An 18,089-nucleotide genomic window follows, 5' to 3' on the forward strand; every position below is an offset into this window, starting at 1 on the left:
GACCCCCCCGGCCCCTGCCCCATACCCCAGCCCCTTCCCCACGCCCCCCCCCAGCCCCATGCCCCCCCCCCAGCCCCATAGCCCAGCACGCTCCGTGTCCCTTTGCCTTTATTGTGCATTTTCAAACCAGAACCGGCTCCAAACGGGGGGGGTCGCGGGGGTCCCGCTCGCACCCCGACCCCTGCCCGAAAGCAGCCCACGGAGTGCATGGAGCGGGGGGGGGGGCGACACCCCCGGCCTGGCCGCCACCGGGGGCCCTAAGGATGGGCACCCCAGCCCAGCCCGCCGGGCCGGGGTGTGCTGCAGGGGGGGACCCCAAAAATGTGCCCCCCCAACCCCCCGCCCAGCTCCAGCAGGGAATGGGGCAAACTGGGGCCGTCCTGCCCACACGTCCCGCCTGCGGCAGCTGAGGGGGCCCCGGCCCCAAAGGGGGACCCCAGACCCAAAAGGGGACCCCAAATCTAGAGGGGGGGGTCACAGCCCCAAAGGGGGACCCCAGACCCTAAGGGGGGATCACGGCCCCAAAAGGGGACCCCAGACCTAAAGGGGGGGGTCACAGCCACAAAGGGGGACCCAAAACCCAAAGGGGGACCCCAAACCCAAAGGGGGACCCCAGCCCCTAAGTGGGATCATGGCCTAAAAGGGGGACCCCAGACCTAAAGGAGGGGGTCACGGCCCCAAAGCTGAGCCCCCTGCCCCCAGACAGGGCAGACGCCGTGGGTCCTGCACCCGGGACCACCCTGGAACGGGCGGGGGGGAGGAGTGCTTGGGGGGGGCCCTTGGGCAGAGCAGAAGGGGGGGGGACACACACCCAGGCCCCCACGTTCCCCCTGGGGCTGGGGGTCAGGATCAGCCCCCCCCTGACCCCCTCCCCACCCTTTGGGACCCCCGGGGAGCTTCAGCTGCCGCCCCCCACCCGGCAGGGGCTGGGGGGGCTCCTTCATATCCAGTGTAAACAGCTGGGGGGGGGGGTCCGGGGGGGCCCCCTACGTCCTCTGGGCGTCCGCCTTGGCGAAGAGGCGGCTGTGCCAGTAGTCAGGGTTGTCGAAGGCGCAGTCCGAGGCCTCCAGGCTGCGCAGGGGCTTCATGCAGCCGGGGGGGGGCGGCCCGGGGGGGCCGCGGCAGCCGGGGCAGGGGGGGCCGCGAGGAGCCAGCACGGCCTCCATCTCCTCGTAGCCCTGCTCCTCGGCGGGGGCCGGGGTGGGGGTCTCCCCCGGCCGCATGTCGGTGTAGCCGTCGTGCCGGGGCGGGGGGGGCCCAGCCTCGTGTCGGGGTCCCGGCCCCCCCCCGACGCTGCCCAGCGAGCGGCTGAGCCGCGGCTGCTTGTTCATGTACTCGTAGTCCTCCTCCTCCTCCCCCCGGCCCTGGGGGGGGGGTTCTGGGGGGGCACCCGGCTCCGAGCCCACCTCCATGTACTCGTAGCCCAGCTCCTCCAGCGAGGCCGGCCGCGGCGGGGGGGGGGCTCCCGGGGGGGCCCCGGGGCGCCGGTTCATGTACTCGTACTCCTCCTCCGCGTCTGGCAGCAAGACCCCGGCGGGCTCTGGGTCTGTGGGGGTGGGAGGGGGTCAGAAAGCAGCCACCCCCCCCCCCAGATCCCACCCTCGGTGCCCCTGCTTTGATCCCGGGGCTGGTGCCGAGCATGGGTCCCCCACCCATAGCACTGGGGGCCCCCCCAGCCCCAGCCCTACAAGGATGGGTCCCCTTAACCTAAGGTCAGTGGCAAGACCCCCACCCATGGGGACAGGAGACCCCCACCCATGGGGACAGGAGACCCCCACCCATAGTACTGGGGGACCCCCCAGCCCTACAACGATGGTTCCCCATAAGCTAAAGCCATTGCTGAGACCCCCACCCAAGGGGACAGGAGACCCCCCAAGTCCCAGACCTACAGGGATAGGTCCCCATGACCTAAAGCTGTTGGCAAGACCCCCACCCCTGGGTCAGGAGACCCCCCCACCCATGGGGACAGGAGACCCCCCCAACCCCAGCCCTGCAAGGACAGGTCCCCATAACCCATAAGTGTTGCTGAGACCCCCACCCAAGGGGACGGGACACCCCCCAGCCCCAGCCCTACAGGGACAGATCCCCTTAACCTAAAGGTGTTGCTGAGACCCCAACCCCTGGGTCAGGAGACCCCCCCCCATAGTGCTGGAGGCCCCCCCAGCCCCAGCCCTACAAGGATGGGTCCCATTAACCTAAGGCTGTTGGCAAGACCCCCACCCATAGGGACAGGAGACCCCCACCCATGGGGTCAGGAGACCCCCCCCATAGTGCTGGAGGCCCCCCCAGCCCCAGCCCTACAAGGATGGGTCCCCATAACCCAATCCCATTGCTGAGCCCCCCACCCACGAGACCAGGAGCCCCCCACCCATGGGGTCAGGACACCCCCACCCTCCAAGCACACCCCCTCCCCACTCCCCCGCCATGTCAAGACCCCCCCCCGGGGGTCCGTGCCCCTCACCCCTCCCGGCGCAGCTGGGGGTGACGTATCCGTTGGCGTCCTCCTCGCTGCCCTCGGAGCTGGGGGGCGGGGGGGGGAAGCTCTCCCTGTGGGACAGGTAGGCGCTGTCCCCCCGCGAGCGCAGGCTGCGGCACAGGCTCCCCGCCAGCGACAGCCCCTCCGCCAGGTCCAGCTCCGACGCCGTCCCCCGGCCCTCCGACGACTCCGACACCGTGCGCCCCACGGACTCCTGGCGGCTGCGCCGAGGCAGCCGGGTCACCGTGCCCTGGGGGGGTGGGGGGGGGGACACGGGGGTGATGGGGGGGCCGCCACGGACACCCCACGGCCACCCCAGGGTGACCCCACGGCCCCCGCTCTGACCCCAGAGCTCCAGCTCCTCTGCCCACTGGGGTCACCCCTTTTATCCCATCCCTTTGTGTCCCCTCCCCATCATCCCGTTGCCCCCCCATTTTTACCCCTTTTGGCCCCCATTGTCATCCTTTTGCCCCCCCCATCATCATCTATTTGCCCCCTCTATGGTCACCTCTCCCCCCTCCATTGTTATCCCTTTGTCGTCCCCCCCACTGTCACCCATTTGCCCCCCCCTTGTCATCCCTGTGCCCCCCCATTGCCACCCCTTTTCCCCCACTGTCATCCTTCTGCCCCCCCCATCATCATCTATTTGCCCCCTCTATGGTCACCTCTTCCTCCCACCCCAACAGCCATCCCTTCCCCCCCTATTGTCATCACTTTGCCCCCCCCCACCATGGCAATCCCTTTGCCCCCCCATTTTCACCCCTTTGCCCCCCCATTTTCATCCTTTCGCCCCCCCCTTGTCATCTATTTGCCCCCCCACGGTCACCTTTCCACCCCCCCCCATTATCATCCCTTCCCCCCCCCCCCCCATGGTCACCCCTTTGCCCCCCCCCCGGTACCTGGCGGCTGCTGCCCAGGCTGGGCTGGTTCATGGGGATGTACCCGGCGGGGGGGCTCAGCAGGCTGGGGCTCTGCGAGGGGACACGGGGGGGGGGGCTGGCACCGAGCTGGGGGCGCGGGGACGGGGCACAGGGTTGGGGGCCCCCCCCCACTGTGGAAATGGGGCTGGGGTCCCAGGGGGGCGAGGAAGAGGATGGGGGATGAGGGGGGGCCATGGGGCAGCGCCCCAGGACCCAGCCCCAGCGCAGCTGGACCCCATTGGGGGCATTTGGGGTGGGGGGCACGGGGGGGGGGCTCACCCGGGTGCAGCTGCCCCGTGGCCGGGGGGGGTAGAGGCCGGCGGCGAGGCCGAAGGATGCGTCCAGCTCCTCCTCCTCCAGCTCCAGCGTCTCCATCTCGTCCAGCTCCTTGTCGCTGAGGGTGGGGGGCTCGGCGGGCGGCGCGGCCCCGCTCTCCTGCTGCGGGACGGGGGCGTGAGGGGCCGCGGGAAGAGAGCTGGGGGGGTCTTGGGGAGGGGTCTGGGGGGGTCCGTGCTCACCTTGATCACCAGGTAGCGAGGGGGGTCGCGGGCCATGCGGGTGAACTCGTTGGCCAGCTCCTTGAAGGTGGGGCGGATGTTCTCGTCGATCATCCAGCCTGGGGGGGGGGCACAGCAGGGGTTCAGAGCAGGACAAAGGGGTGGGCAGCGATCTGGGACCCCCCCCAGCAGCCGGCCGAGCCCCCTACTCACACTTGACCATCACCATGTAGACGTCAATGGTGCAGATCTGGGGCTGCGAGAGGCGCTCGCCCTTCTCCAGCAGGTCGGGCACCTCGGCCAGCCGGATCCCGGCGTAGGGCTCGGCCCCGAAGGTCATCATCTCCCAGAGCGTCACCCCTGCGGGGACGGCCCCCCCCGTGAGCCCCTTGGGGTGGCGGGGGGCCGGGGAGGGGGGCGGCGGGGCGCCCGTGCTCACCGTAGCTCCAGACGTCGCTCTGGTGCGTGTACTTCCCGAAGTGGATGCTCTCCAGCGCCATCCACTTGATGGGCGTCTGCGGGGACAGTGGGGTCGGGGAGGGGGCACGGGTGGGTGAGGGGCTGGGGGGACACAGGGGACATGGGGACAGGGAGGGGACAGCCCACGGTGCAGGGGAATGGAGGGGATGGGGTGTCCTGTCCTGCTGGGGACATGTGGAGGGGGTTGCCCCATGGCACAGGGGGGTTGGGGGCACAGAAAGGGTGTGCCCTGTGGTACAGGGAATTTGGGGACATATGGAATAGGGGTGTCCCATGGCACAGGGGATTTGGGGACACACACAAAGGGGGGTGCCCCGTGGCACAGGGGATTTGGGGACACATGGAACAGGGGTGCACTGTGGCACGGAGGTTTTGGGAACACAGAAGGGGGGATGTCCCATGGCACAGGGGGTTTGGGGACACATGGAGTGTGGCACAGGGGTTTTGGGGACACAGAAAGGGGCTGCCCTGTGGCACAGGGAATTTGGGGACCCATGGAGTGGGGGTGCACTGTGGCACAGGGGATTTGGGGACACAGAAGGGGGGATGTCCCATTGCACAGGGGTTTGGGGGACACAGGGAGTGGGGTGTCCCATGGCACAGGGGTTTTGGGGACACAGAAAGGGGATGCCCTGTGGCACAGGGGGTCTTGGGGTCCCATGGAGTGGGGGTGCCCCATGGCACAGGGGTTTTGGGAACACAGAAAGGGGATGCTCTGTGGCACAGGGAATTTGGGGACCCATGGCGTGGGGGTGTCCCGTGGCACAGGGGATTCGGGGACACAGAAGGAGGGTGCCCCATGGCACAGGGGTTTGGAGACACACACAAAGGGGGTGCCCCACGGCACAGCAGACACGGGGGCCACAGAGTCCCCGCCAGGTGCCCACCTTGACCTCGTTGTAGAAATACTTCTTGTCGTCGGGGTACAGGAGGTCGGCGATGCCGAAGTCGGCCACCTGGGCCTGGCTGGGCGACTTGAGCAGCACGTTGCGGGCGGCCAGGTTGCGGTGCACCATGCGGTGCTCCTCCAGGTAGTACATCCCCTGCGGGGCGGCGTCAGCGGGGCTGGGGGCTCGAGGGGGGGCGACACACCAAGGGGAGATGGGGGGCACCCCCAACCCCGGGGCACTCACCTTGGCCACCTGCACGCACCAGTTGAGCAGCAGCTGGGGGCTGATGCCGTCGCGGTTCTTGCGGACGTAGTCGAGGAGGGAGCCCAGCGGCAGGAGCTGGGTCACCAGCTGCAGCTGGGGGCCGGGGCAGATGCCCAGCAGCCGCACGATGTAGGCATGGTCCAGGCTGCCGATGGCCAGCATGTGCTGGGGGGGGTGCAAGGTGAGGGGGGGGCTCCGTGAGATGCGCCCGGGGCAGGATCCGGCCCGTGGAGGGGATCGGCTGCAGCCCCCCCCGACTTACGTCGGTGACGGCGTGGAAGGACTGCTGCCCGCTCCAGTCCTGGATCACCTTGATGCTCACCGGGATCTTGATGGAGTCCCCGTCCGGGATCCAGATGCCCTGCGGGAACAGGGACGCCCCGGTGAGCGCCGTGCCCGGCCCCCGCTGCCCCCCCCGGGCCAAGCCCCCCTCTCACCTTGTGCACGGTCCCGAACACGCCGGAGCCCAGCACCTTCAGGCGCTTCAGCTCCGTCTCCTTGAAGATGCGGGCCAGCACCTTGTTGGCCTTCTCACTGGGGTCCAGCGGCTCCAGGCTCTGCCCCGGGCAGGACGGAGACGGGGATGGAGATGGAGAGGAGTGGACCGAGAGGCAGGGACGGGGCCGAGGGGGATGGAAGCAAACAGGGGTGAGGATGGGTCTCAGGGATGGACACCGTGGATGGGGGTGGACAGAGGCAGAAAAGGACAGGGATGGAAAAGGGCAAAGCCCCCACACCCATTGTCTCCCCCCGCCCTCCCGCTCACCTCTCCCCTCTCCAGGTAGCGCCGCATCGCCCGCTTCTTCTGGATCTTCTTGCCGCGCCAGTACAGCAGGGAGAGGAGGAAGCAGGAGCAGGAGAGGAAGAGCCCGCTGACCACCAGCACCGCGATCACCGTGGGGGCTTTCCTGGGCACGGGGGGATGGGGCTCAGCTCTGGCTGCTGCCGTGCCCCACGCGCTTCCCACGGTCATCCCCGGTGTGGGGGCGATGCCCCAGCCCCACGGGGGGGCACCAGGGTGGGATCAACCCTACAGGAGGGCACCGGGGGGTTGCCCCGAGCACCCACATGGGCAGGGAAAGTCCCTGAGCAGTGCGGCGCAGCATGGAGCAGCACGGCACAGAGCAGCTTGGTGTGATGTGGCACGGTGCAGTATGGCACAGCACAATTCAGCACAGCATGGCACAGCACGGCATGGCACAATTCAGCACAGCACAACATGGCACAGCTCAGTACAGCACAGCACAGCGTGGCACAGCTCGGTGTGACATGGCATGGTGCAGCATGGCACAGGGCAGCATGGCACAGCACAGCATGGCACAGCACGACGTACCAGGGCATGGCACAGCACAGTGCAGCACAGCACGGCATGGCACAGTGCAGCAGAGCTCGGCAAAGCACAGCAGGGCACGGCTCAGCACAGCGTGGCACAGCTCAGTGTGACATGGCACAGTGCAGCATGGCACGGCTTGGCACAGCACGGCATGGAGCAGCATGGCACAGCTTGGTTTGACATGGCACGGGGCAGCATGGCACAGCACGGTGCAGCACAACTCAGTGTGCCATGGCACAGCACGGCATGGCGTGGCACAAAACAGCCCCGGGCCACACAGCTCCACGCTTGGTGTGGCACAGCACGGCACAACACCGCGACCCCAGGGCCCCCCAGTCCCCTCCCAGTCCCCCCAGTCCCCCTGGTACCTGGAGCTGGGCAGGGCGTCCCCCAGGCAGTCCCGCAGCAGCGGCCCCACACACCTGCAGGGGCAGAGCAGGGATGAGACCCGTGCACCCCCACGGCACCCCCCAACCATCCCCCCCAGGCCCCCACGCACCCCCGGGTGCAGTTCTCGTGGCAGGGCCGGCACTCGCGGCTGGCGTCCGGGTACTTGTAGATGGGGCCGCGCTCGCCCAGGATGCCCTCGGGGCAGCTCTCCACGCAGTGGGGCCCGTCCCGGTAGTGGGCGCAGCGGGTGCAGGTATCGGCACCCTGTGGGGTGGGTGAGGGGGGGGTGAGAAAGCGTCGGGGACCCTCGGGGACGCCCCCACTGCGGGTCCCTGGGCGCAGCCGTACCGAGCCGTTGCAGGTGATGCCGCCCTCGATGAGCTCGCACTCGGGGTGGCACTCGAAGCACTCAGTCCCGTGGGCAAACTCCCGCGTCTCCCTGCGGGGGGGACAGGGTGAGGGTCGCCAGCGAGCCCACCCCAGCACCCCGGGGTCGGTGCCACCAGCCCACCCTGGTGTCCTGCCAGCCCCAGTGCCCTCCGTGGGGTCTGTCCCACCCCAGTGCCCACCCCAGTGCCCTCTTGTAGGGTTGATCTCACCCCAGTGCCCACCCTGGGGTCTGTCCCCTGGGGTTGATCCCACCCCGGTGCCCAATCCGGCACCCTCCTGTAGGGTTGATCCCACCACCATGTCCACCCCAGGGTCCATCCCCCGGGATTGATCCCACCCCAGTGCCCATCCTGAGGTCAATCCCACCCCAGTGCCCTCCTGTAGGATTGATCTCACCCCAGTGCCCACGCTGGGTGCTGTCCCCTGGGATTGATCCCACCCTGGTGCCCACCCCGGCACCCTCCTGTAGGGTTGATCCCACTCCCGTGCCCACCCCAGGGTCCATCCCCTGGGGTTAATCCCACCCCGGTACCCTCCTGTAGGGTTGATCCCATCCCAGTGCCCTCCCTGGTGTCCCACCCCTGGGGTTGATCCCCCCCCTGGTGCCCACCCCGGTGCCCACCCCTGGCTGCTCCTCACCCCTCGGTGAAGTGGCAGGAGGCCACGCAGACGCCGCGGCGGCTGTAGTGCTGGCAGGACAGGCACTGCTCGGGGCCGGGACCCCAGCACCCATCGGCGGAGCACAGCGGGTCGCACACCTTCCCCTCTTGCTCTGTGGGGGAACGGGGCTCAGCGCAGGGCCCCAGGCCCCCCAGTCACCCCCAAATTTCCCCCGTTCGTCCATCCCGGGGGGCAGGGGACACGGGCGGGCCCCGACTCACGGCACTTGCTGCGGGGTTTGTTGTTCTTGATGTCCAGGTCGGCGCGGCGGCGGCTGAGCGCTGCCCACTGCACGGTGTGCAGGTAGCAGAGGCGCCGGTTCTCGGTGATGTACACCCGGCCCGCGCTCACCTCCCGCAGCGAGCGCAGCCCCAGGGACGTCACGTTCTCGTTCTTCATGATGAGCAGCGAGAAGCCCCGGCTGCGGGGCCGGGAGTCAGGGGGATGGGGGGAAATAAGGGGATGGGGGCACGGGGGGGAAATTAGGGGATGGGGGAGCAGGGGAAGGTAACGGGATGGGGGAACGGGGAACAGCCGGGGGGTGATGGAGGAGGTGCAGATGAAGGATGGAGGGACAGGGAATAATGGGAGGGTGCAGGGGTGGGGGAAAATAATGGGATGGGGGAATGGGGATGTGCAGGTGAGGGATGTAGGGGCAGGAATGATGGGGGGGATGCAGGAAAATAATGGGATGGGGGAATGGGGGAAAGTAACGGGATGGGGGAATTGGGGGAAAATAATGGGATGGGGGAATGGGGAACAGATGGGGGGGTGATGGAGGAGGGTGCAGATGAGGGATGTAGGGACGGGGAATGATGGGGGGGCACAGGGATGGGGGAAAATAACGGGATGTGGGAATGGGGAACAGTCAGGGGGTGACAGAGGGCATGCAGATGAGGAATTCAGGGACAGAGAATGATGGGGGGGGGGGCACAGGGACAGGTGAGAATAATGGGATGTGGGAATAGGGAACAGCCAGGGGGTGATGGAGGATGCACAGATAAGGGATTCAGGGACAGAGAACGATGGGGGGCACAGGAATGGGGGGCGCAGGGATGGGGGGCACAGGGATGGGGGGCACAGGGGACAGGGGATGTGTCGGGGGCCATGGGGCCGGGCACTCACTTGTAGAGGCTCCGTCCCCCGATGGTGACCAGGTTGGAGAAGACGCTGAAGTTGTGCATGTGCTTGGGCCAGGACTGGATGTTGAGGTACCCTGGGGGAGGCCGGGCCGGGCTCAAGGGGGGGTCCCGCACCCCCCCAGCAGCCTCACACCCCCCGGCAGCCCCGCGCCTCACCCGTGATCTCCCGCACCGTCCGGAACACGTTCAGCTTCTCGGGGTCCAGCGCCGAGATGTTGCGCCAGGGATCCCTGCGGGGCCACAGCCGTCAGCCTGAGCGGGGGCCGAGCCCCCCAGACCCCTTGACCTCCCCCCGTGCCCCCCCCCGCTCACCCCTCCAGGCCGGTGATGAGGAAATCCAGGTTGCCCAGGATCTTGGTGCAGTTCACGAAGGTGTCGATGTTGCTGGAGTCCACGGTCTGGTACTTGCTGCCGGCCCCCGTGCCCTCGCAGGCTGCGGGATGGGGAGGGTCAGGGCCCGTCCTGCCCCCCCCCTGCACCCCCCCCAGCCCCGCAGCCCCCTCCCCGTACCCTTGGGGCACAGCCCCGAGCAGGGTTCGCACATCTTCAGCCCGTTCTTCTCCACTTCCATCTTGTCGTTGGGGCAGGCGCGCACGCAGGAGCTCTGATCCACCACGAAATTATCTGCGGGGACAGGGGGGGGCTCATGGTTAGACCCCAGCCCCCCTTAGAGCCCTCCCCCCTCCCCGGCACCCCCCCGGCGCCCTGCTCACGCGGGCAGCTCCGGACGCAGATGCCCCCGTACTGGTACTTGGTGTCGGGGTTGGGCTCCAGCTGGAAGGTCAGCTTGTTGTAGATGAGGGGCTGGGGGCACAGCGGCACGCACGCCCCGCTGTCATTGAAGTGCCGGCACGCCTGCGGGGACAGCAACGGGGCCGTCGGGGCGCGGACAGACAGACGGACACCGGGGCGCATGGACAGATGGACGGACACCGGGGACTGACACCAGGGTGCACAGACAGACAGAAGGACACCGGGGTACACGGGCAGACAGATGGACACTGGGGACAGACATTGGGGCATACAGACGGATGGAAGGACACCGGGGCGCACAGGTGGACAGAAGGACACTGGGGAGCACGGACAGACGGACACTGGGGACAGACACCAGGGCGCGTGGATCAGCTCCCTCCCCACAGACAGACAGAAGGATGGAGAACACTGATGGACACACGGACAGACACGCACAGGCAGACTGACGGACAGACAGAGCAGCAGACACGTGGACAGACAGACGCACGGACAGACGGACAGACGGACAGAGCTCCCCCGCCCCCCATGGGAAGCCTTGCCCCATGCCCACCCCAGGGGCACGCAGGCGAGGCCCCTCCCCATCCACGCGCAGACGGACGGACACGCGGGTGGATGGACAGACATGCAGGGGGACAGACGGACAGACAGACATGCGGGGGGGGGGGACAGACGGACGGACAGCCACGCAGCCCCCACGTACAAAGCAGTGTGTCTGCCGGGGGCCGGTGCAGCCCCCCGCGCACTCCTCGTGGCAGCACTCGTTGGGCGCCCGCCCGAAGCAGCGCCCGTTGCACTGGGGGGCGCAGATGGTCTTGGTCACTGCGGGGAGGGAGGGGGTGAGCGGGACCCGGGCCGGGACCCCCCCCAAACCCCCCCAGACCCCCGGTACCCACATTTCTGGCAGTCCTCGGGGCCGGGCCCCCAGCAGTGCCCACCGCAGCTCTCGTGGCACGGGGCGCCTGTGGGAAGCGCAGGGGGATCAGCCCGGGGTGTGGGACCCCCCCCAGCCCCCCGTGCCCCCCCCACGCACATGCCCTGCCGTTGTCCCCCACCACAGGCTCCAGCCGGGGGTCCCGCATGATGTCCCGCCACTCCACCGTGTCCACGTGGCAGAGCTGCTCGTTCTTCTCGATGTAGACGCCACCGGCCAGGATCTCTGCGGGGAGTGGATGTGGGCGCTGGGGCTGTGCCCCCCCAGCTCTGCCCCGCACCGGGGGGGCTATCAGGGAGGGGGGGGAAACTAGGAGGGGGGTACAGCCCCAGGGGGCTCAGAGCGGGATCGGGGTGCGCAGTGTGGGGAGCGAGAGGGGATGGCACCGCAATGGGATGGGGACTGGGGACAGCAGGGGATGGCACTGCAATGGGATGGGGACCAGGGGACATCACCACAATGGGATGGGGACCAGGGGGCAGTGGGGAATGGCACCACAATGGGATGGGGACAGAGGACCATGGGGGGTCAGCACTGTAATGGGTTGGGGACCAGGGGGCACCACCACAAGGGGACGGGGACTAGGGGGGCCCGGTGCAGCTCCAGGACGGGGACCACGGGGGCACAACGCGGCTCTGGGACGGGGACCACGGGTCCCACCTGTGAGCTGGTTGAGGCCGAGCTGGCGCAGGGCGTGCGTGGTGTTGGGGTTGTAGTTGAGCAGCACGAAGAGCGCGTACTTCTCCTCGTAGAACTGGGTGCCGCGGATGACGCGCAGGTTCTGCAGCGGCAGCGAGGCGAAGACGTTCATGGCGATCAGGATGTAGCCCGTCACCTCCCGGATGGTCTGCGGGGACGGGACGGGGACCAGTGAGCCCCCACGGCCGGCGGGCGGGAGGGGGCCCGTGCCTGCGCCCCCCCCCCTCACCTGCAGGAAGGAGAGGTCCTGCGTGTGGTCGATGAGGACGATCTCCAGGTTGCCCATGACGATCTCGCAGTTGTTGTACATCTTGTGCAGCGTCTGGTACTGGTGCTGCGCGTCTCCCGTCACGCTCAGCCCGTTCAGCGTCCCCGCGCACACTGCGGGTGGGGACATTTGGGTGCCCTGTGGGGACGGGCGGGCACCACCGGGCACCCCCTGTGCCCCCCAGTGCTGGCCATGACCCCCCCAGTGCTGGCCATGACCCCCCCAGTGCTGGCCACGACCCCCCCGGTGCTGGCCACATTCCCCACCCGATGGCCACATCCGTGTCTCCCCTGGACATGTCCCCCACGGGGTCCCTCTCCCACCCCCAGTGGCCGTGCCCCCCCAATTGCCATGTCCCCCCCCCAGTGTCCTGTCGCCTTACCCCCGTCCCTCCCACCCTACCCACGACCCCTTCACTCCCCCCACGGTGCCCCCCCCATGCAGGTCATGGAGATGCCCTCAGGGTGCTCCCGTCCCCTCCATGGTGGTGCCCCCCCCTCGGTGTCCCCGTCCCCCCCCCCCCGGCGTCCCCGCCCTCCCCTGCGCAGCGCCCGAACCGGCCGGGCAAGGGTTGCGCAAGGCGGGTGCCGCGGGCAGGGCCCCCCCCTCCCGGCGCTCCCGCGACGCCCGGACTTCGGACTCCCGGCCCGGCCCCCCCGAAATCCCTGCGGGCACCGAGGGGCCCTGGCCCGGCCCCCCCCCCCCAAAACCTCGGCTCTGGGGTTAATGATTCCCCGGCCCCCCCCTGCCCCCCCGCGCCGGGGCAGACAGGGCCCCTTTGTGCGCGGGGCAGGATGCGGCCCCCTCCCCGCGGCCGCACAAAGGGGCGATTGTGGAGAGCGGGACGGGGGGAGCCGAGCCCCCCGAAACGCGGCGGGAGGGGGGGGGCCCCGCACCCCCGGGGGGCTCAGCCCGGGCCCAGACGTGACTCAGGCCCCGCGGGGGGGGGCGCGGGGCGGTCAATGGCAGCTTTGTCTGGGCCAGCGCGGGGGCCGATAAGGGCCCGCGCCCCCCCGGGGGGAGGGGTGCAGAGAACGGGCAGCTCGGTGCAGGCGCAGGAAGGGGCGCGGGGCCCCCCCCCCGCAGCAGCCCCGCGCCTCCCCCCGCCAGCAGAGCTATTTCCATAGGGAAGGGGCTATAAAAAGGTCCCAGCTGCGTGGGGGCACGGCCCCAGCCCCGACGGCCCGGGGAGGGGCAGGGCCAAGGCAGGGGCTGGGACCCCCAACCCAACGCTGGGGGGGGGGCTGAGATGGGTGCCCAGGCGCAGAGCCGGCCCCGGGGGGCAGCGGGGGGCCGGGGACGTGCGGTGCTGGGGGGGGGTGACCCAGGACGGGCCCCCCTCGGGCCGGGACCCCCGCGTGCACCTGCCCGCGGCGGGGAGGGGGCTGGCGCCGGCCCCGCCGGGCGTTATCAGCGCGGGCCCCGCCGGCAGCTCCGGCACGCCGCTGCTATCTGCCCGCGTGCCTCCGCGGCCCCCCGGCCCCCCGCCAGGAATAGCACCGGGGCCCGGCCCCGCCGCTGGGGGCTGGGGGAGGCGGGGAGGGGACCGGGGACCCCGACCTCCTGCCCCCGGTCCCGCGGGCGGCACAAAGGGGGCTGTGTGCGCGGGGGCGGCCGCTGCCGGGGGGCCGGATCCCGGCTCCGAACAAAGCCGGGCTCTGAGCCGGGACCGGGGGGCTGCGGGTGGGGTCGGAGGGGGGCGCGGAGCCGGCGCTGCGCACCCCGGGACCGGCACCGCGGGGTCCCCAAGCGGGAGCCGCCCGCGGCACCCCGGGGAGCCGGCACCCGGTGCTGGTGCGCGCCCGGTCCTGGAGAGCCCCCCGGTCCCAGAGAGCCCCCCGGTCCCGGAGAGCCCCCCGGTCCCGGAGAGCCCCCCGGTCCTCGCGGCACCGCGGCCGTCGTGCGGGAGCAGCCCGGGGCAGGGCCGGCGGCACATGGCCGGTGCCGGTGCCGGTGCCGCCACGGGGCTGCGGGCACCGCGCACACCTCGCACGTTCGCCACCGCCGCGCCCGGCCCCACCTTCGCGTCCTGCCCTCGGTGTTTTCCTTTTGGGGTTGAAAAACAACTCCCAGGCGGCCCGATCCTTCCGGGAGCTGCGCCCCAACCCTCCCGCAGCGGCGGGGCCGGGGGGTCCCGGGGGGCTCCGGCTGTGCCGCCCCCACCCCGGGCCGGATCCCGGCACGGCCCGAAATAGCCCCGGCAGCTGCGGGGGGCGCAGGTGCCTGCACCGCGGGGGGGGCTCGGTGCCGGGAGGGACGGGACGGGGGCACGGGGAGAGCCCCGCGCGTTGTGCCGGGACTGGAGCCCCCCTGGGCGCACACAGCGGGGCCGAGGCTCCCCCCGGGTCGGGGCACCGGGCACGGGGTGGGGGTCCCGGGGAAGGGGGCTCTGGGGGCTGCCGGCACCGGCCGCACCCCCGGGTCCGCTTTCCCACCCGTTTGCTCCGGGACCCCCCCAGTACCCGGTAGCGCGAACCAGCCCCGTCCCCGCCGCTGCCGGGACCCTCCCGGGCACTCCCGGTTCCACCGCACCCCGGTGCCCCCGAGCGCTCCCGGTGCCCTCCCCGGCCCCGGCGCCCCGAGCTCCCGCTCCCTCCGCACGCCCCGGTCCCCCCCAGCTCCCCGCTCCTCTCGTGCGCCCCGGTGTCCCCGAGCTGCCCGGTGCCCCCGAGCGCTCCCGGTGCCCGGTGCCCACCTGCCTGCCCGGTGCCCGGTGCCGGGGCGCGGAGCAGCAGCAGCAGCAGCAGCAGCAGCGGCGGCGGCGGCGCCCGGGGCCGGGGCCGGGCCATCCTCGGCGCCTCTCGGCGGAGCGGCGGAGCGGGGCCCGGCGGGCTGCGGCGTGCCCGGGCGCGGCGGGGGGAATGCACCTGGCGCGGGGCCGCCGGGGCGGGCCGGGGCCGGGGCAGGGACCGGGACCGGGCGGGGCGGAGCCGGGGCGGGGCGGGGGCGGCGGGGCACCCATCCCCGGGACAGCCCGGCCCGGAGCGGCGGAGACACCCCCGGGACCCATGGGGGGGGGGAGCAGGGGCGGCTCGGCTCTGCCGTAGCCCCCAGACCCCGCTCGGTCCCCCCCCAGGTCCCCTCCGGCAGAGGCTGGTCCAGCTGCAGCCCCCCCCCGGCAAAGCCCGGCCCTGCTGGGGGTCGGGGCGCTGCCCCCCCCCGGGCTGGACCCAGGGAGAAGCCCCTGGGGCAGACGCGGCCCCCTCCCTCCCCGAGCAGCCCCACAGGGGCAGGGGCTACCGGGGGCGTCCCCCCCCCGACCCAACACACACCCCAACACCTCCCCAGCCACCTGCAGGACTGGGTGGGGGACCCAGCACCACCCCCCCGGACTCACTACCAGGGGCACTCTGCAGCCCCCCACCCTCTGCACATCTCTGGAGCGAGACCAGGACCCCCCTCATGAGGAGGGGGGTAGAAGCCCCCCCCCAGAACACCCCGTGGATCCCCCCCAAACACCCGTGCTGACCCCATAGAGACTCGCGGCCCCCCCCCACCCCCCCAGCCCGACAGGCACAGAGCCAGGTTTGGAGCCAAGTCCTTTATTCAGGCTGCACTCGGGGACATTTTCAGCCTGGGGACGTTTCCAGCTGCATTCTCCTTACATGGGCTTGGGGGGAGGTCGCGGGGCTGCGCCCTGCAAGAGAAAAGGGAGCGTCAGCGAGATGCAGGGGGGGCATTCCCCAAACCCCCCCCCGTTTGGGGCCACCCTCCCGACGCCCCCCGATACGTACCGCCGGCCTGAAGCGGGGCGGGGGGGTCCGGTCCTTGCGCGCCTCCCGCGAGCGGTTCCTCACCACCTTGCTGTGGATGGCGCAGCTGACGCAGTAATGCAGCTTCACGTACAGCTTGGGCAGGACGTAGGCTGGGGGGGGACAGAGGGGGTCAACCCCAGCTCTGATCCCCCCAGAAAATGCCCAAGGGGGGCCGAGGGACTTATAAAAAGCTGGGGGGCGACTCTGTGCTCAGCTGGACGTTGACAGGGCAAGGGGGAATGGTTTTAAACCAAAAGAGGGGAGATTTAGATCAGAGGATAGGAGGAAATTCTTCCCTCAGAGGGCAGTGGGGCGCTGGAACAGGCTGCCCAGAGAGGCTGGGGATGCCCCAACCCCGGAGGTGCTCAGGACCAGGCTGGATGAGGTCCTGAGCACCCTGACCTAGCGGGTGGCATCGCTGCCTGTGGCAGGGGGCTGGAGCTGGGTGAGTTTTGAGGTTCTCTCCAACCCAGGCCATTCTGTTCTATTTTATGACCGCATCCCATCCCTGTGCAGAAGACGAGAGGCAGTTGTGGGGCTGTGATGAGGGGGGGACACAGAACCTGCAGGTGCTGACAGTGCCCGGCTGCTGGCACCGCAGCCGCCCGCTGGGACTGGGGTCGGGCCCGTTACTGGGCGGGAGGAACCATGTCACAGGGACACCCCCCAGCGCCCGCCCCGCTGCCCTTACAGTCGAAGACGCTGGCCTCCGAGATGTCCCTGACCGCCGCGGCCTCGACGATGTTCCTGATGACAAACTTCTTGATGGCCTTGTCCTTGGGGACGCAGCGGGCGCAGTTGGTGCACCGGATGGGCTGGACATGGCCGCGGCCCTTCTTGGCCCGGCCGTTGTTCCTCCTCTTCTTGGTCTGCGAGGGCAGGGCAGGGGATGAAGCCCGGAGCCTGCGACCCCCTGAGTCCCCCCCCGCACCCCAGCGGTGCCCCCACAGCCCCGTTCTGCCCCCCAACCCCATATTCCCCCCAGCCCCACAGGGACCCCCAACCCCACATCCCCCCTAACCCATACGGCCCCCCCCCACCCCACCGGGAGCCCCCCAATCCCAGAACCCTACCTACCCCACAGGGCCCCCCCCCACCCCATAGTGACCCCCCCAGCCCCACAGGAAGCCCCCCATCCCCTCCTGCCCCATAAGACCACCCCCCCACATCCCCCCCACCCCATAACCCCTCCTCCCCCATAGGAATCCCCCCCCCTCATCGACCCCTGCCCCAGATCCCCCCCGCCCCTCATGGACCCCCCCCACCCCCAAACGCCCCCGGCCCCCCGCTGCACCCCTCGCCCTATGGAGCCCCCACAACCCCCCTGTTACCCCCCATCACCCCACGACCCCCCCCCGCCCCCCCCACCTCCCCCCTTACCCCCCAGGACCCCTCCCCAGCCCCCCCGCGGCCTCCTGTGCCCCACACGCGGCCCTCAGGGCCCCCCCCCTCGGTCCGCTCCGGCTCCCCCCGGACCCCCCAGGCCCTCCCCGCCCCCCGGCCGCCCCCTGCCCCTCCCGATGCCGCCCCCTGCCCCTCCCGATGCCCCCCCCGGTGCCCTCAGAGCCCCCCCGGAGCCCCCCAGCCCCCCCCGGCCGCGCCGCCCTCACCATCTCGCTGCCGGGGCGGCGAAAGAGGGCCCGGCCGCCGCGCCGCCGCCCTTATATACGGATCCCTCCGCCCGGAAGCGGCCCCGCCGCGGCCCCGCGCCCGGCCCGGCCCCTCCGAGCCCCTCTCTGCCCCTCGGCTCGGCCCTGTCGGCAGGGTCTGGGGTGTTCCGGGGTGTTCTGGGGGGTTCCGAGGTTCCGGTGCGGCGGGGAGGCGGGGGAGGGGCCGGGACTACTTTTTGTTCTGGGCGCGGCGGAAGGGTTCGCGCGGTGCGTGGGGGGTGGTGAGACTCCGCGCGCGCCGCGTGGTGAGAGCGCGGTCGCGGCGCGGGGCACGCTGGGAAATGTAGTCCTGGGGATGCGGAAGGAGGGGGGGAGGTTCCGGGGGGGGGGTCACGTGACCTGCGCCTACCCCAGCCCTCGGGGGGGGCCCAGGAGCCCCCAACCCCCCCCCCAGATGGGCAGGGAGAGCCCCGAGTCCCCCCCCAACCCCCCAAAACCTGGGGGTTCCCACGTCCCTGAGCCCCCCCCCAAACCTGGGAGCCCCCCGACCCCAAGTTCACCCCCCTGAGCCCCAATTCGGGGGGGGAACCCCAAGGGTCCTGCACCCCCCTCCCCAGGGACCCCTCAATCC

General features: G+C 70.8%; 2 protein-coding genes across 3 annotated transcripts; both read right to left on the reverse strand.

Moving 5' to 3' along the window:
* Positions 1-91: 91 nt before the first annotated feature.
* Positions 92-14,952, reverse strand: ERBB3 (erb-b2 receptor tyrosine kinase 3). Of its 2 annotated transcripts, none has more exons than XM_084499928.1 (28): positions 14,789-14,952; positions 12,055-12,206; positions 11,787-11,973; positions 11,226-11,351; positions 11,089-11,154; positions 10,896-11,014; positions 10,156-10,297; positions 9,953-10,066; positions 9,755-9,875; positions 9,599-9,672; positions 9,426-9,516; positions 8,522-8,721; positions 8,280-8,412; positions 7,599-7,689; positions 7,360-7,514; positions 7,229-7,282; positions 6,294-6,435; positions 5,965-6,084; positions 5,790-5,888; positions 5,507-5,692; positions 5,261-5,416; positions 4,333-4,408; positions 4,107-4,253; positions 3,915-4,012; positions 3,676-3,831; positions 3,376-3,447; positions 2,462-2,726; positions 92-1,546 (listed from the first exon to the last, which is right to left on the reverse strand). In XM_084499928.1, exons 1-28 carry the CDS (start codon positions 14,880-14,882, stop codon positions 987-989), a joined length of 3,996 nt encoding a protein of 1,331 aa, XP_084356054.1. In that variant the 5' UTR covers positions 14,883-14,952; the 3' UTR covers positions 92-986. The 2 variants fall into 2 exon arrangements, with proteins under 2 accessions (XP_084356054.1, XP_084356053.1); XM_084499927.1 differs by having other exon boundaries at positions 3,676-3,834.
* A 667-nt stretch (positions 14,953-15,619) lies between these two features.
* On the reverse strand, positions 15,620-17,598 carry RPS26 (ribosomal protein S26). The gene is made up of 4 exons (XM_084499929.1): positions 17,459-17,598; positions 16,540-16,717; positions 15,828-15,958; positions 15,620-15,730 (listed from the first exon to the last, which is right to left on the reverse strand). The coding sequence occupies exons 1-4, from the start codon at positions 17,459-17,461 to the stop codon at positions 15,695-15,697; spliced, it is 348 nt and encodes a 115-aa protein (XP_084356055.1). The 5' UTR covers positions 17,462-17,598; the 3' UTR covers positions 15,620-15,694.
* Positions 17,599-18,089: the final 491 nt, after the last annotated feature.

Source organism: Aythya ferina, assembly GCF_964211825.1.
Source record: "Aythya ferina genome assembly, chromosome: 28".
NCBI lineage: Eukaryota > Metazoa > Chordata > Aves > Anseriformes > Anatidae > Aythya > Aythya ferina.

Coding starts and splice junctions, on each gene's coding strand:
- ERBB3 (XM_084499927.1), bottom strand. CDS start 14,882: ATGGCCCGGCCCCGGCCCCGGGCGCCGCCGCCGCCGCTGCTGCTGCTG. Junction 8,413..8,521: donor CAAACCCCGCAGCAAGTGCC/GTGAGTCGGGGC, acceptor GTTCCCCCACAG/AGCAAGAGGGGAAGGTGTGC. Junction 5,889..5,964: donor TGTTCGGGACCGTGCACAAG/GTGAGAGGGGGG, acceptor CTGTTCCCGCAG/GGCATCTGGATCCCGGACGG.
- RPS26 (XM_084499929.1), bottom strand. Junction 15,959..16,539: donor GGAGGCCAGCGTCTTCGACT/GTAAGGGCAGCG, acceptor GTCCCCCCCCAG/CCTACGTCCTGCCCAAGCTG. Junction 15,731..15,827: donor CGCCCCGCTTCAGGCCGGCG/GTACGTATCGGG, acceptor TTTCTCTTGCAG/GGCGCAGCCCCGCGACCTCC.